This window comes from Ranitomeya variabilis, chromosome 7, assembly GCF_051348905.1.
Source record: "Ranitomeya variabilis isolate aRanVar5 chromosome 7, aRanVar5.hap1, whole genome shotgun sequence".
Lineage (NCBI taxonomy): Eukaryota > Metazoa > Chordata > Amphibia > Anura > Dendrobatidae > Ranitomeya > Ranitomeya variabilis.
In genome coordinates this window covers 130633648-130660091 of record NC_135238.1, presented here as the reverse complement: position 1 = coordinate 130660091, position 26444 = coordinate 130633648, and the positions used below count along the sequence as shown (strand labels likewise).

The following is a 26444-nucleotide window of genomic DNA, read 5'->3' as shown; positions in this document are numbered from 1 at the left end:
TGGTTCAAATCCCGCGCTGGGCTGCGCCTGTCGCTGATAGTTCGCGGCCGGCCACGTAGTATATAGCACAGCCACATAGTATATAACAGCCCACGTAGTAAATAGCACAGCCACATAGTATATTGCCCAGCCACGTAGTATATTGCACAGCGACGTAGTATATAGCACAGCCACGTAGTATATAGCACAGCCCATGGAGTATATAGCACAGCCACGTAGTATATAGCACAGCCACGTAGTATATAGCACAGCCCACAGAGTATATAGCACAGCCATGTAGTATATAGCACAGCCATGTAGTATATAGCACAGCCATGTAGTATATAGCACAGCCATGTAGTATATAGCACAGCCCATGGAGTGTATAACAGCCCACGTAGCATATAGCAGCCCACGCACGTAGTGTATAACACAGCCCACGTAGTGTATAACACAGCCCACGTAGTGTATAACACAGCCCACGTAGTGTATAACACAGCCCACGTAGTGTATAACACAGCCCACGTAGTGTATAACACAGCCCACGTAGTGTATAACACAGCCCACGTAGTGTATAACACAGCCCACGTAGTGTATAACACAGCCCACGTAGTGTATAACACAGCCCACGTAGTGTATAACACAGCCCACGTAGTGTATAACACAGCCCACGTAGTGTATAACACAGCCCACGTAGTGTATAACACAGGCCACGTAGTGTATATTGCACAGCCAACGCAGTACATTGCACAGCCCACGCAGTACATTGCACAGCCCACGCAGTACATTGCACAGCCCACGCAGTACATTGCACAGCCCACGCAGTACATTGCACAGCCCACGCAGTACATTGCACAGCCCACGCAGTACATTGCACAGCCCACGCAGTACATTGCACAGCCCACGCAGTACATTGCACAGCCCACGCAGTACATTGCACAGCCCACGCAGTACATTGCACAGCCCACGCAGTACATTGCACAGCCCACGCAGTACATTGCACAGCCCACGCAGTATATAGCAATGTGGGCATCATATCCCTTTTAAAAAAAAGAAATAAAATAAAAAATAGTTATATACTCACCCTCCGTTGGCCCCCTGATCCAGACGAAGCCTTTACCGATGCTCCTCGCGCGCTCCGGTCCCAAGAAGAGTGTATTGCGGTCTCACGAGATGATGACGTAGCGGTCTCGCGAGACCGCTACGTCATCATCTCGCGAGACCGCAATGCATGGAGCGGTCACCGGAGCGTCGCGAGGAGCGGGAAAGGCCTGTTCTGGATCCAAGGGGCAGACGGACGGTGAGTATATACCTATTTTTTATTTTGTTTATTATTTTTAACATTAGATCTTTTTACTATTGATGCCGCATAGGCAGCATGAATAGTAAAAAGTTGGTCACACAGGGTTAATAGCAGCGTTAACGGACTGCGTTACACCGCGGCATAAGGCGGTCCGTTAACGCTGCCATTAACCCTGTGTGAGCGCTGACTGGGAGGGAGTATGGACTGCGGGGAGTAAGGAGCGGCCATTTTGCTGCCGGACTGTGCCCGTCGCTGATTGGTCGTGGCCGTTTTGCCGTGACCAATCAGTGACTTGGGATTTCCGTGACAGAAAGAAAGACGGAAGTAGACCTTAGACAATTATATAGTAGACTAGATGGTGGCCCGATTCTAACGCATCGGGTATTCTAGAATATGTATGTCCACGTAGTATATTGCACAGCCCACGTAGTATATTGCACAGCCCACGTAGTATATTGCCCAGCCACGTAGTATATTGGCCAGTTACATAGTATATTGCCCAGTGATGTAGTATATTGCCCAGTGACGTAGTATACAGCACAGAGCCACGTAGTATATTGCACAGCCCACGTAGTATATTGCCCAGCCACGTAGTATATTGCCCAGTGACGTAGTATATTGGCCAGTTATGTAGTATATTGCCCAGTGACGTAGTATATTGCCCAGTGACGTAGTATACAGCACAGAGCCACATAGTATATTGCCCAGCTACGTAGTATATTGCCCAGCCATGTATGACACAGGTTAAAAAAAATAAACATATACTCACCTTCCGCAGGCGCGTTGTAGCTCTGTCGCCTGTGTGGGGTATAGGCGGCAGCTTCCGGTCCCAGGGTGTGATGACGCCGCGGTCACGTGACGACGCCGCGGTCACGTGACGACGCCGCGGTCACGTGACGACGCCGCGGTCACGTGACGACGCCGCGGTCACGTGACGACGCCGCGGTCACGTGACGACGCCGCGGTCACGTGACGACGCCGCGGTCACGTGACCATGACGTTACGGCAGGTCCTTGTCGCGCAGGACCTGTGATGACGTCGCGGTCACATGACCGTGTTGTGGTCACATGATCGTGACGTCACGACAGGTCCTTTCCGCGCAGGACTTGTGATGACGCATTCCTTTCATTAACTGCTCAAACAGATCTGAGTAGTGAGGTCTCGGTAGCATAACTTTTCCTTTTTGGCAGCATTGAGTAAACTGATTGTCAGATATTTTTTCCTCAATGAAATTCAGAGAGTCGCATTTAGAGCAAACTGCATTCATATTCCCACAGTAGTGTTCATGAATTGTACTTTCATTGTCTGTTACGTAATGTGCAAGTTGTTGAATATTGTCCTGGTCGTGCCTTAGTTGGTAGAGCATTCGTTTTTTATGAATTTGGCGATCATGTTGTTCCTGTCGTACAACAGTTTGTTGTGGTGTCTCCGGTTGGCGACTGTGTCTGTGAGATTCCACATCCTGGGCTTGTCTAGCAGCAGTTTGTTGTGGTGTCTCCTGTTGGCGACATTGTCTGTGAGATTCCACATCCTGGGCTTGTCTGGCGGCAGTTTGTTGTGGTGTCTCCTGTTCCCGATGTTGTCGTTTTCTTGCTGCTGCTTTTCTGTCATCCTCATTGGCGTATTTTAGTTTACGACCCATTCTAAGATAGAAATACAGGGAGATGCTGCCCATACAGGGAGACGCAGGCACACACCCTACACAATGGCGGCACTTGACAGCAGTGGAGGACAATGATGATTCGCGGCAGACTGTGCCCGTCGCTGATTGGTCGAGGCCGGCTGGCCTCGACCAATCAGCAAGGCGGGATTTCCGAGACAGACAATTAGACCCTTAGACAACACAATGGCGGCACTTGACAGCAGTGGAGGACAATGCCTGTTGCTGATTGGTTGAGGCCCAAGCGGCCTCGACCAGAGACGCGGGATTTCCAGGACAGACAGACAATTAAACCCTTAGACAATTATATATAAAGATCTCGGCACAGAAAAATATTTTTTGAACACATCCAATTGTGGAACCTATTATCCCCAGATCTATTGATTAAAATCATCTTTGTTTTAATAGGAAAACTTTTAATAAGGATAAGACTCTAAACCATTATCGTCTTTTATTTAGGGTGCCAGCCTCCATGGGTAGTTAGGCTTTTACGTATTAGGCTGTATTGCCATTCCCTAGATAAGGTTTTGGTGAGTTCTTGACGTCTCAGAATTTCTGCATCCATTATGTAAATTGGTCTACTTGCATTTTTTATTGCGTTTTTCTAGGGGGTTTTTTTAGCAGCTGTTTTTATTGCATTTGTGATGCTGCTTTGTCTGTTTGGGGTGTCATTCTTTAAAGAAAGCTAGCTTGTTTTTAAAATTTTCTGGTATTTTGATTTTGCTGAACTTTGACATACGTAGGTGCGGTATAAATGCATTTTTGATGCATTTCCTAGACAGAAATGCCCTAAAAAAAAAACCGCATGTGTTTTTTACCTGCAGATTTTTAGTATTGTCTATAAGGGTATGTGCACACGTTGCGGATTTTGCTGCAGATCCGCAACAGTTTTGATGCTGCGGATTCGCAGCTGTTTTCCATAAGTTTACAGTACCATGTAAAGGAACAGATGATTGGCCTCTGGGAGACCAAAACATCCAACACCGCGGAGACACTATCACGTGTTTCTCAACGCAGTGATCCAGAACACTGCCCCCATCCCTTATGGGAAATATGCAAATGCATGTAGGATAGCTGCGGAGACACCATCACGTGTTTCTCAACGCAAGCAGTGAATAGCCAGACCTTTCCCCGGGAAGGAACAACCACGGGAAGGGCAGCATCCAATAAAGGAAAACCACCTATGCCAAGCATGGTATCCATCCACAGACAGCTGTTTCGGGGTGTTTGCCCCTCATCAGTGTGGAGTAGGACTGTAGGAATCTGGCTATTAGGAGCAGTGCCTAGTAAAAGGCTGTGAAGGAACAGATGATTGGCCTCGGGGAGACCAAAACATCCAACACCGCGGAGACACTATCACGTGTTTCTCAACGCAGTGATCCAGAACACTGCCCCCATCCCTTATGGGAAATATGCAAATGCATGTAGGATAGCTGCGGAGACACCATCACGTGTTTCTCAACGCAAGCACTGATTAGCCAGACCTTTCCCCGGGAAGGAACAACCACGGGAAGGGCAGCATCCAATACAGGAAAACCACCTATGCCAAGCATGGTATCCATCCACAGACAGCTGTTTCGGGGTGTTTGCCCCTCATCAGTGTGGAGTAGGAATCTGGCTATTAGGCGCAGTGCCTAGTAAAAGGCTGTGAAGGAACAGATGATTGGCCTCGGGGAGACCAAAACATCCAACACCGCGGAGACACTATCACGTGTTTCTCAACGCAGTGATCCAGAACACTGCCCCCATCCCTTATGGGAAATATGCAAATGCATGTAGGATAGCTGCGGAGACACCATCACGTGTTTCTCAACGCAAGCACTGATTAGCCAGACCTTTCCCCGGGAAGGAACAACCACGGGAAGGGCAGCATCCAATACAGGAAAACCACCTATGCCAAGCATGGTATCCATCCACAGACAGCTGTTTCGGGGTGTTTGCCCCTCATCAGTGTGGAGTAGGAATCTGGCTATTAGGAGCAGTGCCTAGTAAAAGGCTGTGAAGGAACAGATGATTGGCCTCGGGGAGACCAAAACATCCAACACCGCGGAGACACCATCACGTGTTTCTCAACGCAGTGATCCAGAACACTGCCCCCATCCCTTATGGGAAATATGCAAATGCATGTAGGATAGCTGCGGAGACACCATCACGTGTTTCTCAACGCAAGCACTGATTAGCCAGACCTTTCCCCGGGAAGGAACAACCACGGGAAGGGCAGCATCCAATACAGGAAAACCACCTATGCCAAGCATGGTATCCATCCACAGACAGCTGTTTCGGGGTGTTTGCCCCTCATCAATGTGGAGTAGGAATCTGGCTATTAGGAGCAGTGCCTAGTAAAAGGCTGTGAAGGAACAGATGATTGGCCTCGGGGAGTACAGTACCATGTAAACCCATGGAAAACAAAATCCGCAGTGCACATGCTGCGGAAAAAAAGCGCGCGGAAACGCTGCGTTATTTATTCCACAGCATGTTCATTCTTTGTGCGGATTCCGCAGCGGTTTACACCTGCTCCATAATAGGAATCTGCAGGTGTAAAACCGCAGGTGGAATACGCACAAAAACTGCATAAAATCCGCAGGTAAAACGCAGTGCTTTTTACCTGCGGATTTCTCAAAACGGGTGCGGAAAAATCCGCAGAGGTTACTTCTACGTGTGCACACACCCTAATGTTGTTTCCCAAACTCCTGTCCTCACAGACCCTCACAGATCATGTTGTTAGGATTTCTATGTTACACAGGTGAGCGAATTCTTGATGCCTTGATGATGCTCCCACCGCCTTTGCAATACAAAGGGAATCTTGAGAATATGACCTGTTGGGAGCCGTGAGTTAAGTTTGGCAAAGACTGGTCTGTAACATCCATCCTGCCTTTACCTCTCCTACCCAAACTGATACTATACTATTTAAAGGGAACTCTCACCAGTTTTGTCCTGTGCTGCAGTCCATGAGTGGTTATATATCCCACGACTGCCCCTGTATAAACCCCCCAAAAAATTTGAAGTTCTCCCTTGCTATATGTCAATCCTGTCGGTCCAGTCCAGGTGTGTCCATACTTCTGATAATATGGAATTGTGTTAGTTTTCCATTTTCAGGTCATTGTGAATTTTAGGAGCCGGCGAGATTTTAAAATGAAAAAAAAAATGTCAGTGCAGTAAATTAGAAACATTTTTGCTTTACATTTTTTTGTAAAGATTTACATCCATTTATTTTAGGTAACTAAATGACCATGGAATCTGGAGCAGAGACGCAGAGTGGAGATGGGGCTGTGACGGAGGCAGAAGTCCAGCAAATGACTATTCAAACCCAACCACAGATTGCAACGTTAGCACAGGTATCACACCATGAGAAATTGTTTAGACTGTTTTCTTTTTTTTTTCCTCTCTTTGTCAATAAAAAACAAAACCAAAGGTGAAATTGTGTAATAGATTTTCACTTGAATTCTTCAGGTTTTTTTTTTTACTTAGCTTTAATTTATAACCATTTTGAAGGTGTTGGTTCACAGTGAGTCAAAAGCACGATTTCCATGCAAAGCTATAAAATGTACCTAGGTAGCCCCTGCTCTCATCTGAGGGGTGCATACATTTGTACCCACTGTAACCTGTGCTCTGTAAGGTTACATATATCGGTAGCAGCTGCACAAATCACTGTGAAGTCTACGATAAAGTTTTATTAGGCAGATTGCTTTGACACTATAGTTGTATTCGCTTCCCTCTATTTAAAACGTTTTTGTAATTTTATCAATCTATAATTTGTCGCTCTTGCGCTGTTTTACATCCACACTGGTTTGGTAGCACATTCCGGTTATTTTCTTGCAGGGAGCCCATAAGCAGCTCCGCAGCTAGTCATTCACTTTTTCAGTGGGAGGCTTCCCAGTCTGATCAATCTGCCAAGAGTATACAGTGGTTTGCAAAAGATTTCAACCCCTTGGCTTTTTCCCTGTTTTGTTACATTGCAACCTGTGATTAAATATTTTTGTTGTTGAAGTGAGAAAAGTAAAGGCCTAAATTTAATTTTACGTGATTAAATAACTAAAAAGTGGTATATGCATATGTATTTACCCCTTTTGTGATGAAGCCTCTAAAAAATTTTTGGTACAAGCAATTACCTTCATGAGTCACATGCTTGGTGAAAGGAAGGCCATCTGTGAGCAATCTGTGTCAATATATACACACTTTTTCTCAAAGGCCACAGAGGCTGCAACACCATTAAACAAGAGGCACCACTGACCAAACCACCATGAATACTAAGGAGATCTCCAGACAGGTCAGGGACAAAATACAATTTCTGAGGATCCCCCCAGAGCACCATCAAATTCATTATCAAGAAATGGAAAGAACATGGTACCACAGCAAACCTGCCAAGAGAGGGTTGCTCACCAAAACACTCTGACCGGGGAAGGAGGGCATTAATCACAGAGGCAGCACAGGGACCTTAGGTAACCCTGAGAGTGCTGCAGAGATCCCAAGCAGATACGAGTATCTGTCCATACGACCACATTAAAGGGCACCTGTCACCCCGTTTTTTTCGTATGAGATAAAAATACTGTTAAATAGGGCCTGAGCTGTGCATTACAACAGTGTATTTTGTGGACCCCGATTCCCCACCTATGCTGCCAAAATACGTTACCAAAGTAGCCGTTTTCGCCTGTCAATCAGACTGGTCTGGTCAAAGGGGTGTGGTGTCTTCCCCCAGATCTTGCTTAGTTTTCCGTTGGTGGCGTAGTGGTTTGCGCATGCCCAAGGTCCCGAATCCACTGCACAGGGGAGTGAAAAGAGCGCGATGTGCGTTATTTCCCTGTTGATCGGTGGGGGCGGCCATCTTCCTTTGGCCAGGCGTGCGCAGATGGAGCGCTCTGCTGCCCGCGGCTTCAGGAAAACGGCCGCGGGATGCCGCGCGTGCGCAGATGGAGATTGCGGCGGCCATTTTCCTGAAGCCGAGATGCGAATTCTGCTTCAGGAAAATGGCCGCCGCGATCTCCATCTGCGCACGTGCGGCATCCCGCGGCCATTTTCCTGAAGCCGCGGGCAGCAGAGCGCTCCATCTGCGCACGCGCGGCCAAAGGAAGATGGCCGCCCCCACCGACCACCAGGGAAATAGAACACATCGCGCTGTTTTCACTCCCCTGTGCAGTGGATTCGGGACCTTGGGCATGCGCAAACCACTACGCCACCAACGGAAAACTAAGCAAGATCTGGGGAAAGACACCACGCCCTTTTGACCAGACCAGCCTGATTGACAGGCGAAAACGGCTACTTTGGTAACGTATTTTGGCAGCATAGGTGGGGAATCGGGGTCCACAAAATACACTGTTGTAATGCACAGCTCAGGCCCTATTTAACAGTATTTTTATCTCATACGGAAAAAACGGGGTGACAGGTGCCCTTTAAGCAGTACATTCCATAGAAGTGGCCTTTATGGAACAGTGGGCAGAAAAATCCCTGTATTATGCACCATCCATCTTCCCCCTCGACTCGAACGATTTTCCCTGTCCCTGCTGCCGAGAAACATCCCCACAGCATGATGCTGCCACCACCACGTTTACTGTGGGAATGGTGGTGTTGGGGTGATAAGCTGTGCCGGTTTTCTCCAGACATATCGTTTATCTTGGAGGCCAAAACGTTAAATTTTGATCCCTTCCTCCATACATTTGGGGAGTCCCCCACATGTCTTTTGACAAACTCAAAACGAGCTATATAATTTCTGTGTGTAAGTAAAGTCTTATTATTGAACAAAACCTACTTCTGTCTCAGTGATTTGAGACTGGGACAGAGGTTCACCTTGCAACAAGACACTGTCCCAAAGCATACTGCTAACAAGACAATGTCCCAAAGCATACTGCTAAAGCAACAGTCGAGTGGTTTAAGGGGAAACGTGTAAATGTTTTGGAGTGGCCTAGTCAAAGCTTAATCTAATTGAGAATCTATGGTCAGACATGAAGATTGCTGTTCACCAGAGGAAACCGTCTAACTTGAAGGAGCTGGAGCAGTTTTGCCTTGGGGAATGGGCAAAAGTCCCAGTGGCAAGATGTGGAAAGCTCAGAGACTTGCCCAAAGTGAGTGACTAGCAGTGTAATTGCAGCAAAAGGAGGCTGTACAAAGTACTGACTTTAGGGGAGGTAAATAATTATGCACACTGATTTTTTTCAGTTATTCTATTTATTTCACAATAAAACGTAACAAGTGTTCACAGTAGTAGGTATGTTCTTTACATAATGTAGCAAAACACGGATAATTTGCCAAGGGGTGGGGGGGAGGTGTGTGTGTGAATACTTTCACAATCCACTATACATGCTGAAATTAGTTTCCTGGCTACTACTGCACTGAACAATGGCAGGGGTGGTGAATTAATTTTCCTCGGGGGCCACGTAACAGACCTTGACTGTTGTGGAATGCTGAACGAGGCTGAAATTAATTTTGCTCATTATTAAAGTTAGCATGCAATATTATAAAATAATTATAATTAATATCACTTAATATTGATCGGAATTAAGTATGCTCACTGTCACGGGTTTACTGCGACAGAGAGGAGCCAGAAGACAGCAGAGTCTGATTTCTCCTACTCCTGCACTGATTAGAAGCACTTCATATTAAACAGTGCATGGTTCTTTTAGTAGTGCAGGGGTTAATGTGCTCTGTTGAGAGCTCCTGGACCCTTAAGGCTCCCAGCTGTGCACTGTTAGCCACTCCCATCTCATATAAACTGGGTCCTGGCTAGCACTCATTGTTGGAGAAAGCTTTTGCTGCATGGCTGGTGGTTGTTATTGGAGAAAGCATTTGGTGGATTACCTGTGACTGTTGCTAGGTTTTCAGTGTGTGATAATTCCCCTTCTTCTACTTTTGGTTTAAAGGGAACCTGTCACCCCCAAAATCGAGGGTGAGCTAAGCCCACCGGCATCAGGGGCTTATCTATAGCATTCTGTAATGCTGTAGATAAGCCCCCGATGTATCCTAAAAGATGAGAAAAAGAGGTTATATTATACTCATGCGGGCGGTCCGATTCGGTGGGCGTCGCGGTCTGGTCCGGGGCCTCCCATCTTCATAGGATGACGTCCTCTTCTGGTCTTCACGCTCCGACGCAGGCGTACTTTGTCTGCCCTGTTGAGGGCAGAGCAAAGTACTGCAGTGCGCAGGCGCCGGGAAAGGTCAGAGAGACCCTGTGCACTGCAGTACTTTGCTCTGCCCTCAACAGGGCAGAAAAAGTACACCGGAGCTGCAGCGTGAAGATCAGAAGAGGACGTCATCTGATGAAGATGGGAGGCGCCGGATCGGACCGCAACACCCATTGGACCGGACCGGGACCGCCCCTGGGTGAGTATAATCTAACCTTTTTCTTATCTTTCTGGATACATCGGGGGCTTATCTACAGCATTCCAGAATGCTGTAGATAAGCCCCTGATGCTGGTGGGCTTAGCTCGCCCTCGATTTTGGGGGTGACAGGTTCCCTTTAACCCCATCCTCCATTCCTCAGTGTTTACCTCTGTTGTTTATGTGTATATTTGTATGATTGGCATATTCCTTTATCTCTGTTCGTATTACCTTGTTAGTCTGTTTGGTGTATTACTGTACAGTACTACTCCCCTCTAAGTGGAGGAAGGGTACAGGCTGAGGGTAGATTTAGAAGCTAAGGCAAGGTTTGTGGCCCTGGCATCTTCACCATCAGAAGTAATCCAGGGAACAGGGTGGCCCTAGTGTTATAGACAGGGAAGGCACCCCTGGTCCCCGGGGACACCCGACAATAGAGTCGTGACATTAGCTCAGACCGAAATCTTTTTTTTTTATCCATTATGGATCCTATCACTGCTCTGACAGGGCAACTGCAGCAGCTCATCCTGGAGGTGGCAGATCTACGCATTGTCGTTTTGCAGCACTCTTAACACATCAGGTTTGGGGACCATGACTCCCAGGCAACCCTTAGTGGAGCCGGAGTTCACTTTGCCTGACAGGTTCTCTGGGGTGTGTGGCAAGTTTGTGGTTTTCAGGGAGGCCTGTAAACTATACTTCAGGTTATGTCCTTGTTCCTCAGGAACAGAGAAGCAACGGGTGGGGAAAATAATCTCTCCTTCAGGGAGACCATGAAGCATGGGCATTCTCTCCCATCTGACTACCAGTCACTCCAGACGGTGGAGGATTTTTTTCTCGCACTGGGTCTTGTATATGACGACCCTGGTGGGTCCATTCTACGCCAGCTACAGCTGGGAAACTGGCTGGCGGAAGAGTATTGCTCCAAGTTTCACAGAGTTGAACGACCCCAATCTCCGTAGCCAGTTCTGTGAAGGGCTATCAGTAAGGGTGAAGGATGTCTTAGCCCTTTAAGAGGCTCCAGTTTCCCTTGAGACGGCCATGTCTCTTGCTATCCGGGTGGACATAAAGAGACACATCCAATGTGCAGGAGGTTTTAGGGCCAAGGGAAACCTGGTTTCTGAGTCATCTGAGGAACCTTTGCTGTTGGGTGGGGCAACTTGTTCTGGAAAGCAGTCTGTTCGGCGCAGATGGAGAATGTTTTTACTGTTGTAGAAAGGGCCATTTTGTGGGTACGTGTCCTTCACTATCTCACTGTAAACAGCCGCCGGAAAACTAAGAAGCCCGGGTTGCAGGGAGGTTAGCAACCCAGGTGTACATATCTCCTCCGTGGGTAGGCCACAATTTTTTCTTCCTGCTGAAATCCATCTGGGCAAAAATAAGGTGGTTGTTTCTTCCTTTCTGGACAGTGGGGCAGGTTTTAACTTGATTGGCACCAAGTTCATCCAGGGCCTCAAACCACATACAGGTCCTTCTCAAAAAATTAGCATATAGTGTTAAATTTCATTATTTACCATAATGTAATGATTACAATTAAACGTTCATATATTATAGATTCATTATCCACCAACTGAAATTTGTCAGGTCTTTTATTGTTTTAATACTGATGATTTTGGCATACAACTCCTGATAACCCAAAAAACCTGTCTCAATAAATTAGCATATCAAGAAAAGGTTCTCTAAACGACCTATTACCCTAATCTTCTGAATCAACTAATTAACTCTAAACACATGCAAAAGATACCTGAGGCTTTTAAAAACTCCCTGCCTGGTTCATTACTCAAAACCCCCATCATGGGTAAGACTAGCGACCTGACAGATGTCAAGAAGGCCATCATTGACACCCTCAAGCAAGAGGGTAAGACCCAGAAAGAAATTTCTCAACAAATAGGCTGTTCCCAGAGTGCTGTATCAAGGCACCTCAATGGTAAGTCTGTTGGAAGGAAACAATGTGGCAGAAAACGCTGTACAACGAGAAGAGGTGACCGGACCCTGAGGAAGATTGTGGAGAAGGACCGATTCCAGACCTTGGGGAACCTGAGGAAGCAGTGGACTGAGTCTGGTGTGGAAACATCCAGAGCCACCGTGCACAGGCGTGTGCAGGAAATGGGCTACAGGTGCCGCATTCCCCAGGTAAAGCCACTTTTGAACCATAAACAGCGGCAGAAGCACCTGACCTGAGTGGTCCCAAGTACTTTTTTCTGATGAAAGCAAATTTTGCATGTCATTCGGAAATCAAGGTGCCAGAGTCTGGAGGAAGACTGGGGAGAAGGAAATGCCAAAATGCCTGAAGTCCAGTGTCAAGTACCCACAGTCAGTGATGGTGTGGGGTGCCATGTCAGCTGCTGGTGTTGGTCCACTGTGTTTCATCAAGGGCAGGGTCAATGCAGCTAGCTATCAGGAGATTTTGGAGCACTTCATGCTTCCATCGGCTGAAATGCTTTATGGAGATGAAGATTTCATTTTTCAGCACGACCTGGCACCTGCTCAGAGTGCCAAAACCACTGGTAAATGGTTTACTGACCATGGTATTACTGTGCTCAATTGGCCTGCCAACTCTCCTGACCTGAACCCCATAGAGAATCTGTGGGATATTGTGAAGAGAAAGTTGAGAGACGCAAGACCCAACACTCTGGATGAGCTTAAGGCCGCTATTGAAGCATCCTGGGCCTCCATAACATCTCAGCAGTGTCACAGGCTGATTGCCTCCATGCCACGCCGCATTGAAGCAGTCATTTCTGCCAAAGGATTCCCGACCAAGTATTGAGTGCATAACTGAACATTATAATTTGATGGTTTTTTTGTTTGTTATTAAAAAACACTTTTATTTGATTGGACGGGTGAAATATGCTAATTTATTGAGACAGGTTTTTTGGGTTATCAGGAGTTGTAGGCCAAAATCATCAGTATTCAAACAATAAAAGACCTGACAAATTTCAGTTGGTGGATAATGAATCTATAATATATGAAAGTTTAATTGTAATCATTACATTATGGTAAATAATGAAATTTAACACTATATGCTAATTTTTTGAGAAGGACCTGTACACTGTCTAGACCTATACCCATTATCTCCATCGGCTCTGCACCCTTGAGACGGGTTTTTTACTCCAGTCTTCTGAGGGTTACCCCTACAGGTAGGGGCCATGCTTCCAGGGCCTCAAACCACATACACTGTCTAGACCTATACCCATTATCTCCATCGGCTCTGCACCCTTGAGACGGGTTTTTTACTCCAGTCTTCTGAGGGTTACCCCTACAGGTAGGGGCCATGCACTCCAAATGTATTGACTGTTATCTGCTAGAGGGTCTAGCCTCTCCTGTGGTTTTTGGACTTCCTTGGCTCATTCTGCACAACCCTGTGGTAGATTGGCAGACTCGGGAGATGGTAAAATGGAGTGAATATTGTCAAGGACACTGCTAGGCACTTGGCTCGCAAGGGTGGATACTGAGTCTGCCTTAATACCTGTCTGACTTTGGGGATGTGTTTTCGGAGCAGAGGTGCCAAGAACTTCCTCCCCATTATCCCTATGACTGTGCCATTAATCTTGTCCCTCGGGCCAAGCTACCTAAGAGCAGACTATATAATATCTCTGATCAAGAGAGGCAGGCAATGAAGGACTATATTGTGGAAAGTTTGGCAAAGAGTCATATCAGACCATCCTCATCCATCATTTCCGCCAGGGGGGGGGGGGCGGGGGCGGTTTTCTTTGTAAAGAAAGACAGGGAATTACACCCCTGCCTAGATTTCCGCAAACTCATTTAGATCACGGTCCGGGATACGTATCTACTCCCTCTCATCCCAGACCGATTTAATCAGATTGTAGGAGCAAAATGGGTTTTCTAAACTGGATCTCAGGGGGTTGTATAATCTCATTTGTATTAAAGAGGAGGGATAAGTGGAAAATGGCTTTCAATACGCCTGAGGGACACTGAGAACCTTGTGATGCTATTTGGGTTGACGAATGCTCCCGCTGTCTTTCAGCACTTTGTAAATGACAATTTTAGTCACCTGGTAGGTAGATTTGTGGTAATCTATCTTGATGACATATTAATTTCTTCACCTGACAAATTATTCACCTTCACATCAGATACAGGTCAGGCAGGTCTTAAAGATTACTCAGAGACAATAAATTATTTGTCAAACCAGAGTAATGTTTGTTCTTGGTTGAGGAGATCATTTTTCTAGGATATGTTTTATCATCCATCGGTTTTCGCATGGATCCAGACGGTACTGTATTGGGATCGTCCTGAGAATTTGAAGTCGATACAAAGATTTTTGGGTTTGAGCAACTACTACCACATAAGTGCACATACTACTACATAAGTTAATCAAAAAATTTTCGGTAGTGGCCAAATCTTTGATGGATATGACCAGAAACAGGACAGACTTTTACAAGTGGTCCAGTCCGGACAAGGAGGCATTCAATACCTTGAAGGAGTGTTTTGCATCTGCGCTGATTCTTATTCAGTCTGACGTCACTCGGCCTTTTATTGTAGACATTGATGCCTCTGAAGTTGGGGTGGGGGCTCTATTGTCGCAGGATGCATCTCCTGGTAAATGGCATCCATGTGCATACTTTTCTAAAAAACAAAAAAACCTGTCATCTGCGGAGAGAAATTTTGACATTGGAAACATGGAACTTTTGGCAATCAAGTGGGCCTTTGAAGAGTGCATAATTTTTTAGAGTGGGATGTTCATCCGGTTATGGTAATCACGGATCATAAGAATTTCGTACATCTAGAGTCTGCAAAACGTCTTTAACGCCTCGACAGGCAAGATGGGCATTGTTCTTTACCACATTTAACTTTTTTGTCACATATAGGCTGGGGAACAAGAACATTAAGGCGGATGCCTTATCTCGTTGTTTTCCTGGGGTGGAGATAATTGTGAACCGGTTCCTATACTACAAAAAGGGGTGGTTATTGCATCTATATACTTCGATCTTAAGAAACAGGTTGTTGAGGCTCAGGAGGATGCCTCTGTTGCTGTCCATTAGGGAAACTGTACAGGTGAATCTCCGATTCGGTCTTGGCCGGACATCCCTGTAGTAAAGCTACCACAGATCTGCTTACTCTGTGTGTTTTTGGTGGTCAGGGATATATCAGGATGTCCGGGATGTAGCCGCCTGCAGTGTCTGTGCACGTTCTAAAACCTCTCATACTCGTCCATCTGGGCCTCACTGACCATTAGCGATTTCCTGTAAACCTTGCACTCATTTATCGGTCAGTTTTTAGCACTGATCTGCCCATGTCGGTAGGTAATACTGTAATTTTGGTGGTGGTGGACAGATTTAGTAAAATGTCACGTTTTATTGCGCTACCCACTTAACCCAACGCCAAGACTGTGGTGCAAATTTTCATCAGAGAGATTGTAAAATTACTTGGGATCCATTCCCTACCGATATTGTTTCTGACCGGGGGTTGAAGTTTATTTCCAAATTTTGGAGCGCGTTTTGCACTCATTTGGGGATCCATCTGTCGTTCTCTTCATTATTTCACCCGTAGTCTAATGGGCAAACTGAATGGGTTAAGCAGAATCTTGAGACTTATCTTGTCTGAGAATGGGAATAATTGGATTCCCTACTTACCTCTAGCTGAATTTGCGGTAAATAATCGTCAGTCTACTGGTAAGTCCCCGTTTTTTGGGGCATACAGGTTTCATCCGCAGTTCAGCTCATTTAATAGGAATCGTTTTTGGGAATACCTGAAGAAGAATAATTTTCATATTCAATTAAGTCTGTGTGGCAAGGGTTTTTTGATAATTTAAGGAATATGTGGTTCAAATATAAGAGTGTGGCAGATCGGAGACTTTTGGTGGGTCCGGACCTGTGTGTTGGTGACTTGGTATGGTTGTCCTCAAGGAGCACAAAGTTGAAGGTTCCGAACCTCTTGGAAACTGGGTCCCAGGTTCATCGTTCTTTATAAGATTGTGACAGTCGTCGGTCCCGTAGCATTCCGCCTTGCTTTGCTGCCCACTTTTAGGATCAATAATGTGTTTTATCAATCTCTACTCAAAAAATACATTGCGTCCTCTGTACCATCACCGCTACCACCATCTCCAGTCATTGTGAATGGAAATTTGGAATTTCAGATAGTTAAGATCGTTGATTCTCGTTTAGTTAGTTGGTCGCATCAGCATCTGGTACACTGGAAGGGATACGGTCCTGAAGAAAGGATGTGGGTACCAGCATCTGACGCTCATGGGGCCAGGCAAATCCGGTCTCTTCACGTGACACACCCTTATAAGCCCGGTTCTCTGGCTCCGAAGGTTCCTCGTTGAGGGGGGGGTACTGTCAAAGGGTTATCGTGACAGAGAGGAGCCAGGAGACCACAGCGTCTGATTTCTCCTACTCTTGCACTAATTGGCTCTTCACCTCTATATTAAATGGGGTAAGTTTCCTTTAGCAGTGCAAGAGTTAATCTGTTCAGGTGAGAGCTCCTGGACCCTTGAGGCTCCCAGCTGTGCAGTGTTAGCCACTTCCATCTCCTATATAAACTGGACTCTGGATAGCACTCATATACTTATACTGCATGGCTGGAGGTTGTTGGTGGAGAAGGCTTTGAGTGTGTGTTAATTCCCTTTCTTTTCCTGCTTTGGTTTAACCCCATCCTCCACTCCCCAGTGTTTTGCTTTTGTTGTCTTGCGTGAGTATATATTTATCCCTGTTCGTATTACCTTGTTAGGCTACGTTCACATTTGCGTTGTGCGCCGCAGCGTCGGCGCCGCAGCGCACAACGCAAACAAAAACGCAGCAAAACGCATGCACAACACTGCGTTTTGCGCCGCATGCGTCGTTTTTTCATTGAATTTGGACGCAGCAAAAATGCAACTTGCTGCGTCCTCTGCGCCCCGACGCGGGCGCCGCAGCGACGCATGCGGCGCAAAACGCAAGTGCGCCACATGTCCATGCGCCCCCATGTTAAATATAGGGGCGCATGACGCATGCGGCGCCGCTGCGGCGCCCGACGCTGCGGCGCTGGCCGCAAATGTGAACGTAGCCTTAGTCTGGTTGATGTATTAACCCCTTAAGCCCAGAGGGTGGTTTGCACGTTAATGACCGGGCCAATTTTTACAATTCTGACCACTGTCCCTTTATGAGGCTATAACTCTGGAACGCTTTGACGGATCTTGGCGATTCTGACATTGTTTTTTCGTGACATATTGTACTTCATGTTAGTGGTAAAATTTATTCGATATAACTTGCGTTTATTTGTGAAAAAATGGAAATTCGGCGAAAATTTTGCAATTTTCCAACTTTGAATTTTTATGCCCTTAAATCACAGACATATGTCACGCAAAATACTTAATAAGTAACATTTCCCACATGTCTACTTTACATCAGTACAATTTTGGAACCAACATTTTTTTTTGTGACGGAGTTATAAGGGTTAAAAGTTGACCAGCAATTTCTCATTTTTACAACACCATTTTTTTTTAGGGACCACATCTCATTTGAAGTCATTTTGAGGGGTCTATATGATAGAAAATACTCAAGTGTGACACCATTCTAAAAACTGCACCCCTCAAGGTGCTCAAAACCACATTCAAGAAGTTTATTAACCCTTCAGGTGTTTCACAGGAATTTTTGGAATGTTTAAATAAAAATGAACATTTAACTTTTTACACAAAATTTATTTCAGCTCCAATTTGTTTTATTTTACCAAGGGTAACAGGAGAAAATGGACCCCCAGAGTTGTTGTACAATTTGTCCTGAGTACGCTGATACCCCATATGTGGGGGTAAACCATTGTTTGGGCGCATGGCAGAGCTTGGAAGGGAAGGAGCGCCATTTGACTTTTCAATGCAAAATTGACTGGAATTGAGATGGGACGCCATGTTGCGTTTGGAGAGCCCCTGATGTGCCTAAACATTGAAACTCCTTACAAGTGACACCATTTTGGAAAGTAGACCCCCTAAGGAACTTATCTAGATGTGTGGTGAGCACTTTGACCCACCAAGTGCTTCACAGAAGTTTATAATGCAGAGCCGTAAAAATAAAAAATCATATTTTTTCACAAAAATGATATTTTTGCCCCCAATTTTTTATTTTCCCAAGGGTAAGAGAAGAAATTGGACCCCAAAAAATGTTGTGCAATTTGTCCTGAGTACGATGATACCCCATATGTGGGTGTAAACCATTGTTTGGGCGCATGGCAGAGCTTGGAAGGGAAGGAGCGCCATTTGACTTTTCAATGCAAAATTGACTGGAATTGAGATGGGACGCCATGTTGCGTTTGGAGAGCCCCTGATGTGCCTAAACATTGAAACCCCCCACAAGTGACACCATTTTGGAAAGTAGACCCCCTAAGGAACTTATCTAGATGTGTTTTGAGAGCTTTGAACCCCCAAGTGTTTCACTACAGATTATAACGCAGAGCCGTGAAAATAATTTTTTTTTTTCTCAAAAATGATTTTTTAGCCCCCAGCTTTGTATTTTTACAAGGGTAACAGAATAAATTGGACCCCAAAATTTGTTTTCCAATTTGTCCTGAGTACGCTGATACCCCATATGTGGGGGGGAACCACTGTTTGGGCGCATGACAGAGCTCGGAAGGGAAGGAGCGCCATTTGGAATGCAGACTTAAATGGATTGGTCAGCAGCCGTCACGTTGCATTTGCAGAGCCCCTGATGTACCCAAACAGTACAAACCCCCCACAAGTGACCCCATATTGGAAACTAGACCTCCCAAGGAACTTATCTAGATGTGTTGTGAGAACTTTGAACCCCTAAGTGTTTCACTACAGTTTATAATGCAGAGCCGTGAAAATAAAACATCTTTTTTTTCCAACAAAAATGATTTTTAGCCCCCCCAATTTTTATTTTCCTAAGGATAACAAGAGAACTTGGACCCCAGAAGTTGTTGTTCAATTTGTCCCGAGTACGCTGATAACACATATGTTGGGGTAAACCCCTTTTTGGGCGCACGGGAGAGCTCGGAAGGGAAGGAGCACTGTTTTACTTTTTCAACGCAGAATTGGCTGGAATTGAGATTGGACGCCATGTCGCGCTTGGAGAGCCCCTGATGTGCCTGGACAGTGGAAACTCCCCAATTCTACCTGAAACCCTAACCCAAACACACCCCTAACCCTAATCCCAACGGTAACCCTAACCACACCCCTAGCCCTGACACCTAATCCATAATTCTAATCCCAACCCTAATCCAAACCGTAAATGTAATCCAAACCCTAACTTTAGCCCCAACCCTAACTTTAGCCCCAACCCTAACTTTACCTCCAACCCTAGCCCTAACCCTACCCCTACCCCTAACCCTAAACGTGACTGAAATACGTGGCACTGAAATACGTGGCACTGAAATACGTGGCACTGAAATACGTGGCACTGAAATACGTGGCACTGAAATACGTGGCACTGAAATACGTGGCACTGAAATACGTGGCACTGAAATACGTGGCACTGAAATACGTGGCACTGAAATACGTGGCACTGAAATACGTGGCACTGAAATACGTGATACGTGGCACTGAAACACGTGGCACTGAAACACGTGGCACTGAAACACGTGGCACTGAAATACGTGGCACTTAAATACGTGGCACTGAAATACGTGATACGTGGCACTGAAATACGTGATACGTGGCACTGAAATACGTGGCACTGAAATACGTGGCACTGAAATACGTGGCACTGAAATACGTGATACGTGGCACTTAAATACGTGATACGTGGCACTTAAATACGTGGCACTGAAATACGTGATACGTGGCACTGAAATACGTGGCACTGAAATACGTGATACGTGGCACTGAAATACGTGGCACTGAAATACGTGGCACTGAAATACGTGGCACTGAAATACGTGCAACTGAAATACGTGGTACTAAAATACGTGGCACTAAAATATGTGGCACTGAAATACGTGATACGTGGCACTGAAACACGTGGCACTGAAATACGTGATACGTGGCACTGAAATACGTGGCACTGAAATACGTGGCACTGAAATACGTGGCACTGAAATACGTGGCACTATGACTGTCAGAAAATGTTCATTAAACGGTTAGGGGTGAGGTTAGGGGTAGAGTTAGGGTTAGGGTTTGGATCCCTTTATCACCTTGATGGTGGTGGGTGGCTTTTCAGTGTGTTTTCTGTTTTTTTCCGATAAAAACGCATGCGTTTTTAACGCAAACAAACGCATGTGCTTAAAAACGCAAGAAAATACTGCAGGTTGTATTTCTGAAAATGAACGCATGCAGAAAAAAACCGCATGCGTTTGAAAACGCGACCAAACGTGTACAAAAAAAGCATGCGTTTTCAATGTTAAATATAGGGAAAAAACGCATGCGTTTTTTTGTGCAAAAAACGCTTCAGACAAAAACGCAAGTGTGAAACCAGCGACGCTTTTTATAGCAAAAAAGTTTTTGCGTCTCCACATTTTGAGACCTATAATTTTTCCACATTTTGGTCCACAGAGTCATGTGAGGTCTTGTTTTTTGCGGGACGAGTTGACGTTTTTATTGGTAACATTTTCGGACACGTGACCGTTTTTGATCGCTTTTTATTCCGATTTTTGTGAGGCAGAATGACCAAAAACCTGCTGTTCATGAATTTCTTTTGGGAAAGGCGTTTATACCGTTCCGCGTTTGGTAAAATTGATAAAGCAGTTTTATTCGACGGGTCAGTACGATTACAGCGATATCTCATTTATATCATTTTTTTATGTTTTGGCGCTTTCATACGATAAAAACTATTTTATAGAAAAAATAATTATTTTAGTATCGCTTTATTCTCAGGACTATAACTTTTTTATTTTTTTGCTGATGATGCCGTATGGCGGCTTGTTTTTTGCGGGACAAGATGACGTTTTCAGCGGTACCATGGATATTTATATCAGTCTTTTTGATCGCGTGTTATTCCACTTTTTGTTCGGCAGTATGATAATAAAGCGTTGTTTTTTGCCTCGGTTTTTTTTTTTTTTTTTTTTTCTTACGGTGTTTACTGAAGGGGTTAACTAGTGGGGCAGTTTTATAGGTTGGGTCGTTACGGACGCGGCGATACTAAATATGTGTACTTTTATTGTTTTTTTTTTTTTTATTTAGATAAAGAAATGTATTTATGGGAATAATATATATATTTTTTTTATTATTTATTTAGGAATTTTTTTCTTTTTTTTTTACACATGTGGAAAAATTTTTTTTTTACTTTGTCCCAGGGGGGGACATGACAGATCGATGATCTGATAGTGTGCACAGCACTCTGTCAGATCACCGATCTCACTGACAGGGCTGCAGGCTTACCAGCGCCTGCTCTGAGCAGACACTCGGTAAGCCACCTCCTTCCCTGCAGGACCCGGATGCCGCGGCCATCTTGGATCCGGGACCTGCAGCCAGGAAGGAGGTAGGAGACCCTCGCAGCAACGCAATCACATCGCGTTGCTCCGGGGGTCTCAGGGAAGCCCGCAGGGAGCCCCCTCCCTGCGCGATGCTTCCCTATACCGCCGGTACACTGCGATCATGTTTGATCGCGGTGTGCCGGGGGTTAATGTGCCGGGGGCGGTCCGTGACCGCTCCTGGCACATAGTGCCGGATGTCAGCTGCGATAGGCAGCTGACACTCGGCCGCGCTCCCCCCGTGAGCGCGGCCGATCGCGTATGACGTACTATCCCGTCACCGGGAATTAAGTCCCAGGTCACCTTGACGGGATAGTACGTCATATGGGATTAAGGGGTTAAGGTACCCTAGTACTCCCCTCTTCCCTGGGTGGGGGATGGGTATCTGAGGGCGGATTCAAGAGCTAAGGCAAGGTATGTGACCCCGGCACCTTCACCATCAGAAGTAATCTGAGGACCAGGGCGAGCTAGAGCGCCCCTAGCGTTGGGGACAGGGAAAGAGCCCCTGATCCCGGGACACCCGACAACTGAGTTGTGACATGGACATTCCCCTATATACCATATGATCTTGCACACAGCCCTCTATATACCGTATAAGCCTGCAGACATCCCCTCCAATATACCGTATGAGCTCCCACACAGCCCCTTATGTACAGCTTGAGGACCAGTATATACTGCGTGAGCCCCTACATAGCCTCTCTGTATACAGCATGAGCCCCCCATAGCCTCCTATGTACATACAAACATCCCATGCACATGAAAAAGAACACCCATTCTCATCTCGCTCCCGTTCCGCATAGCCCCACTATATACAGCGAGAGCACCCACATAGCCGCTTTGTGTACAGTGTGAACCCCCCCCATAGCCTCCTATGTACAGACAAGCATCCTATACACATGCTAAAAAAAACACCACTTACTCGCTTCACTCCGGTTCCCCTGATGCCCTGCTCAGGTGCACAGCTGACACAATTAAATGAGACCCTCCTTTCAGTATTCTAGCATGAGTAGTGACAGAAGAGAGATGGAGCTAACAAACAGAAGCACAATGAAAGCCAGTGAAGAGATCCAGGCGACAGTGATGAGAAAGGTTATACTTAGACAACAGTCTGAATAATTATGGTTATTGTCGCCTTTTTGATCCTGTTCATTTATCTCCCATTGTATATGCACAGTATGTCCTTCTGTTTGGTATTAGACACTTAGCTGGTGCAGTCCGTGAAAGTAGTTTACAGCTTTATGGGGAAACTGAGGAGTTGATTATGATGGTGCAAGACAGGGATTTTACTGCATGGGGAAAGGAGGGACAGAAGAGTGACAGTGGGTAAGCGGTAAGCGTCGGTCCCCACGCTCTGTCTGCTCTGGGTACAGCCGCTCACAGCAGAAGCAAAGTCCTGCCCCACATCCAGAGACCAGTCTGTGCTTCTGGTACTAGAGATGGATTTGGCCAAACAAGAGTGAGCAGCAAGTTACTAGTGCCTTGCCATGTTAAGGTAGTGGTATAGGAGGGGTAAGCTAACATTTTTTGTAAATTTAAAGTGATTTAAAAATTTTCCTATTTAATAAACAGGCTATCAAATGGAGTTACTTAACTAAAAAGAAAAGAAGAGTTAAGTTTATTGAAACAAAAGTGATAATTTAAATCAGTGTTCCTCTACTCTGGTCCTCAAGGTCACCAACAGGTCATGTTTTCAAGATTTCATTAGAACTGCACAGGTAAGAGTTCCATTACCTTTAGAATGCTCATGAATTCCTGAAAACATGACCTGATGGTGGCCTTGAGGACTGGAGTTGAGGGACACTGATTTAAATGCAAAAACACACAAGTAGTCAGCTCACCTGTTCCTGCACGGAGGTAGGAGCACACAGTCCACAGGAGAAAATACAAGAGATCCAGCAGGAAATTCAAGTAAAAATTCTTGTTTATTTATTCATATTAAAATATAGATAATGGTAAAACACTCAAAAAGTATTAGGCCATGTGCACACGATGCGGATTCTGATGCGGATTTGTCCGCAGCGGATTTGCAAAATCCGCAGTGCAAAACCGCTGCGGTTTTCACTGCGGATTTTTGTGCGGTTTCTTCTGCGGATTCCTCTGCGGGTTTTCAACTGCACTTTCCTATTGGTGCAAGTTGAAATCCGCAGCGGAGTCCGCAGAAAGAAGTGACATGCTCCTTCTTTTTTTCCGCAGAGAATCCGCGCGGATTTTTCTGCATCGTGTGCATTGCGGATTTTGTTTTCCATAGGGTTACATTGTACTGTACACCGTATGGAAAACTGCTGCGGATCCGCAGCGTCAAATCTGCTGCGGATCCGTAGCGTGTGCACATACCCTTACACAGCAACACGCATAAAAAGTTCATGGAGTGGCAGCATTATTCTGACGCGTTTCGACTTGATGTCTTAATCATGGCTTGTCTGAACTGGGACTGAGCAATGTCTTATATCCCTCATTCTTTAAGGCAGCATTCCTGCAGCCAATTACCTTAATTACCTCCCAGTATAACACCTATGGTACGCTGCAATGTTAAATGTTCTATATTAAAGGGAACCTGTCACCCCCAAAATCGATGATGAGGTAAGCCCACCGTCATCAGGGGCTTATCTACAGCGTTCTGTAATGCTGTAAATAAGCCCCCGATGTTACCTGAAAGAGGAGAAAAATAGGTTAGATTATACTCACCCAGGGGCGGTCCCGCTGCGGTCCGGTCCGATGGGTGTCTCAGGTCCGCTCTGGTGCCTCCTATCTTCATTCCATGACGTCCTCTTCTGGTCTTCACGCCGCAGCTCTGGCGCAGGCGTACTTTGTCTGCCCTGTTGAGGGCGGAGCAAAGTACTGCAGTGCGCAGGTGCCGGGAAAGGTCAGAGAGGCCCGGTGCCTGCGCACTGCAGTACTTTGCTCTGCCCTCAACAGGGCAGACAAAGTACGCGTGCGCCAGAGCCATGATGTGAAGACCAGAAGAGAATGTCATGGAATGAAGATGGGAGGCGCTGTACTGGACCTGAGACGCCCATCGGAGCTGGACCGCCCCTGGGTGAGTATAATCTAATGTCTTTTTCTCCTCTTTTAGGTAACATCGGCGGCTTATCTACAGTATTACAGAATGCTGTAAATAAGCCCCTGATGACGTTGAGCTTACCTCACCATGGATTTTGAGGGTGACAGGTTCCCTTTAAGGACTATACAACATGAAAGAGGGAAAAAAAACAAAACAATGAAAATACAAACTGTATAAAGCACAAAACAATTAAAAACCTTAGGATATTTTAAGATGTAAAAATACAGATAAATGGAACATGATTATAATCAGAAATGTCATTGATATTGAAGGATCATATCTTGCCTGGAATTCAAACAAAATAAGCAAATTCCTGGTTAACCCCTGTAAACCACAGTATCCTCAGTCTCTCACAGTTAACGATCTTGAACATGAAGGGGAATTAAAACAAAGTTTAGATTAATTATATGATTACCGTATATACTCGTGTATAAGCCGAGTTTTTCAGCACATTTTTTTGTGCTGAAAACGCCCCCTCGGCTTAAACACGAGTCACGGTACAGAAAGCCGGTGGAGGGAGGGCGGCAGATCAGCGAGTGCCAGGGGCCGGCGCACACATCATACTCACCTACCTGCACGCCCTCGGTGCTGGCACTGCATCTCGTTTCGGCCGCCGGTGCCTGCATTTCTTCCTGTGCTCAGCGGTCACGTGTTACCGCTCATTAAGGTGATGAATATGGATGCATCTCCACTCCCATAGGGGAGGAGCGCATATTCATGACCTTAATGAGCAGTGCCACCGCTGAGCACAGGAAGAGCTACAGGCGCCGGCGGCCAGAACGAGATGCAGTGCCAGCACCGAGGGCGCACAGGTAGGTGAGTATGATGCTTTGGTTTTTTTTTTTTTTTTCAGTAGAAAACATGCACACAGGGATTGGGGTTATACGGAGGCATACACACAGGGAAGGAATGGGGAAGGCATTCATACCAGGACAGGGAAGAGGGAGACATGCATACAGGGACTGAACGGGGGAGGCATTCATACCAGGACAGGGAAAAGGGAGACATGCATACAGGGACTGAACGGGGGAGGCATGCAGACAGGGAAGGAACGGGGCAGGCATTCATACCAGGACAGGGGAGGGGGAGCCATGCATAGCAGGACAGGGATGAGGGGACAATGCATACCCGGCTTATACTCGAGTCAATAAGCTTGCTCAGTTTTCCTTGGCAAAATTAGGTTCCTCAGCTTATACTCGGGTCGACTTATACTCGAGTATATACGGTAAATTGTATTTACATAAAACCACCAGAAAACCTTAACTACTGACCCAAACTCTTCACATTTCATAAGTTTTGACTCTCGAGAATCCAGGTGCTGAGACACTCACAGATTGGTAAAACAATGAGCAAATTCGCTGAGTTAATTGCTCTCCCTCCTAGCTAAAGATAGACTAATGGCCCCGTCTCACATAGCGAGATCGCTAGCGAGATCGCTGCTGAGTCACAAGTTTTGTGACGCAACAGCGACCTCAGTAGCGATCTCGCTATGTGTGACACGTACCAGCGATCAGGCCCCTGCTGCGAGATCGCTGGTCGTGTCGGTATGGCCTGGACCTTTTTTTGGTCGTTGAGGTCCCGCTGACATCGCTGAATCGGTGTGTGTGACACCGATCCAGCGATGTCTTCACTGGTAACCAGGGTAAACATCGGGTTACTAAGCGCAGGGCAGCGCTTAGTAACCCGATATTTACCCTGGTTACCAGCGTAAATGTAAAAAAAAAAAAACAGTACATACTCACCATCTGATGTCCGTCAGGTCCCTTGCCGTCTGCTTCCTGCTCTGA

General features: G+C 46.0%; 1 protein-coding gene across 2 annotated transcripts in view; it reads left to right on the top strand.

The window, feature by feature from the left end:
- CREB1 (cAMP responsive element binding protein 1) overlaps positions 1-26444 on the top strand; it is a 162121-nt gene that overhangs the window by 52477 nt on the left and 83200 nt on the right. Inside the window, exon 2 of one of the 2 annotated variants that reach the window (XM_077275727.1) lies at positions 6159-6277. The exons of the other annotated variant lie outside the window; for it this stretch is intronic. Coding sequence (XP_077131842.1) covers positions 6167-6277 — 111 coding nt within the window. The 5' untranslated portion in view covers positions 6159-6166. The remainder of the gene's footprint in view (positions 1-6158; positions 6278-26444) is intronic. 2 annotated transcript variants of the gene reach the window in all.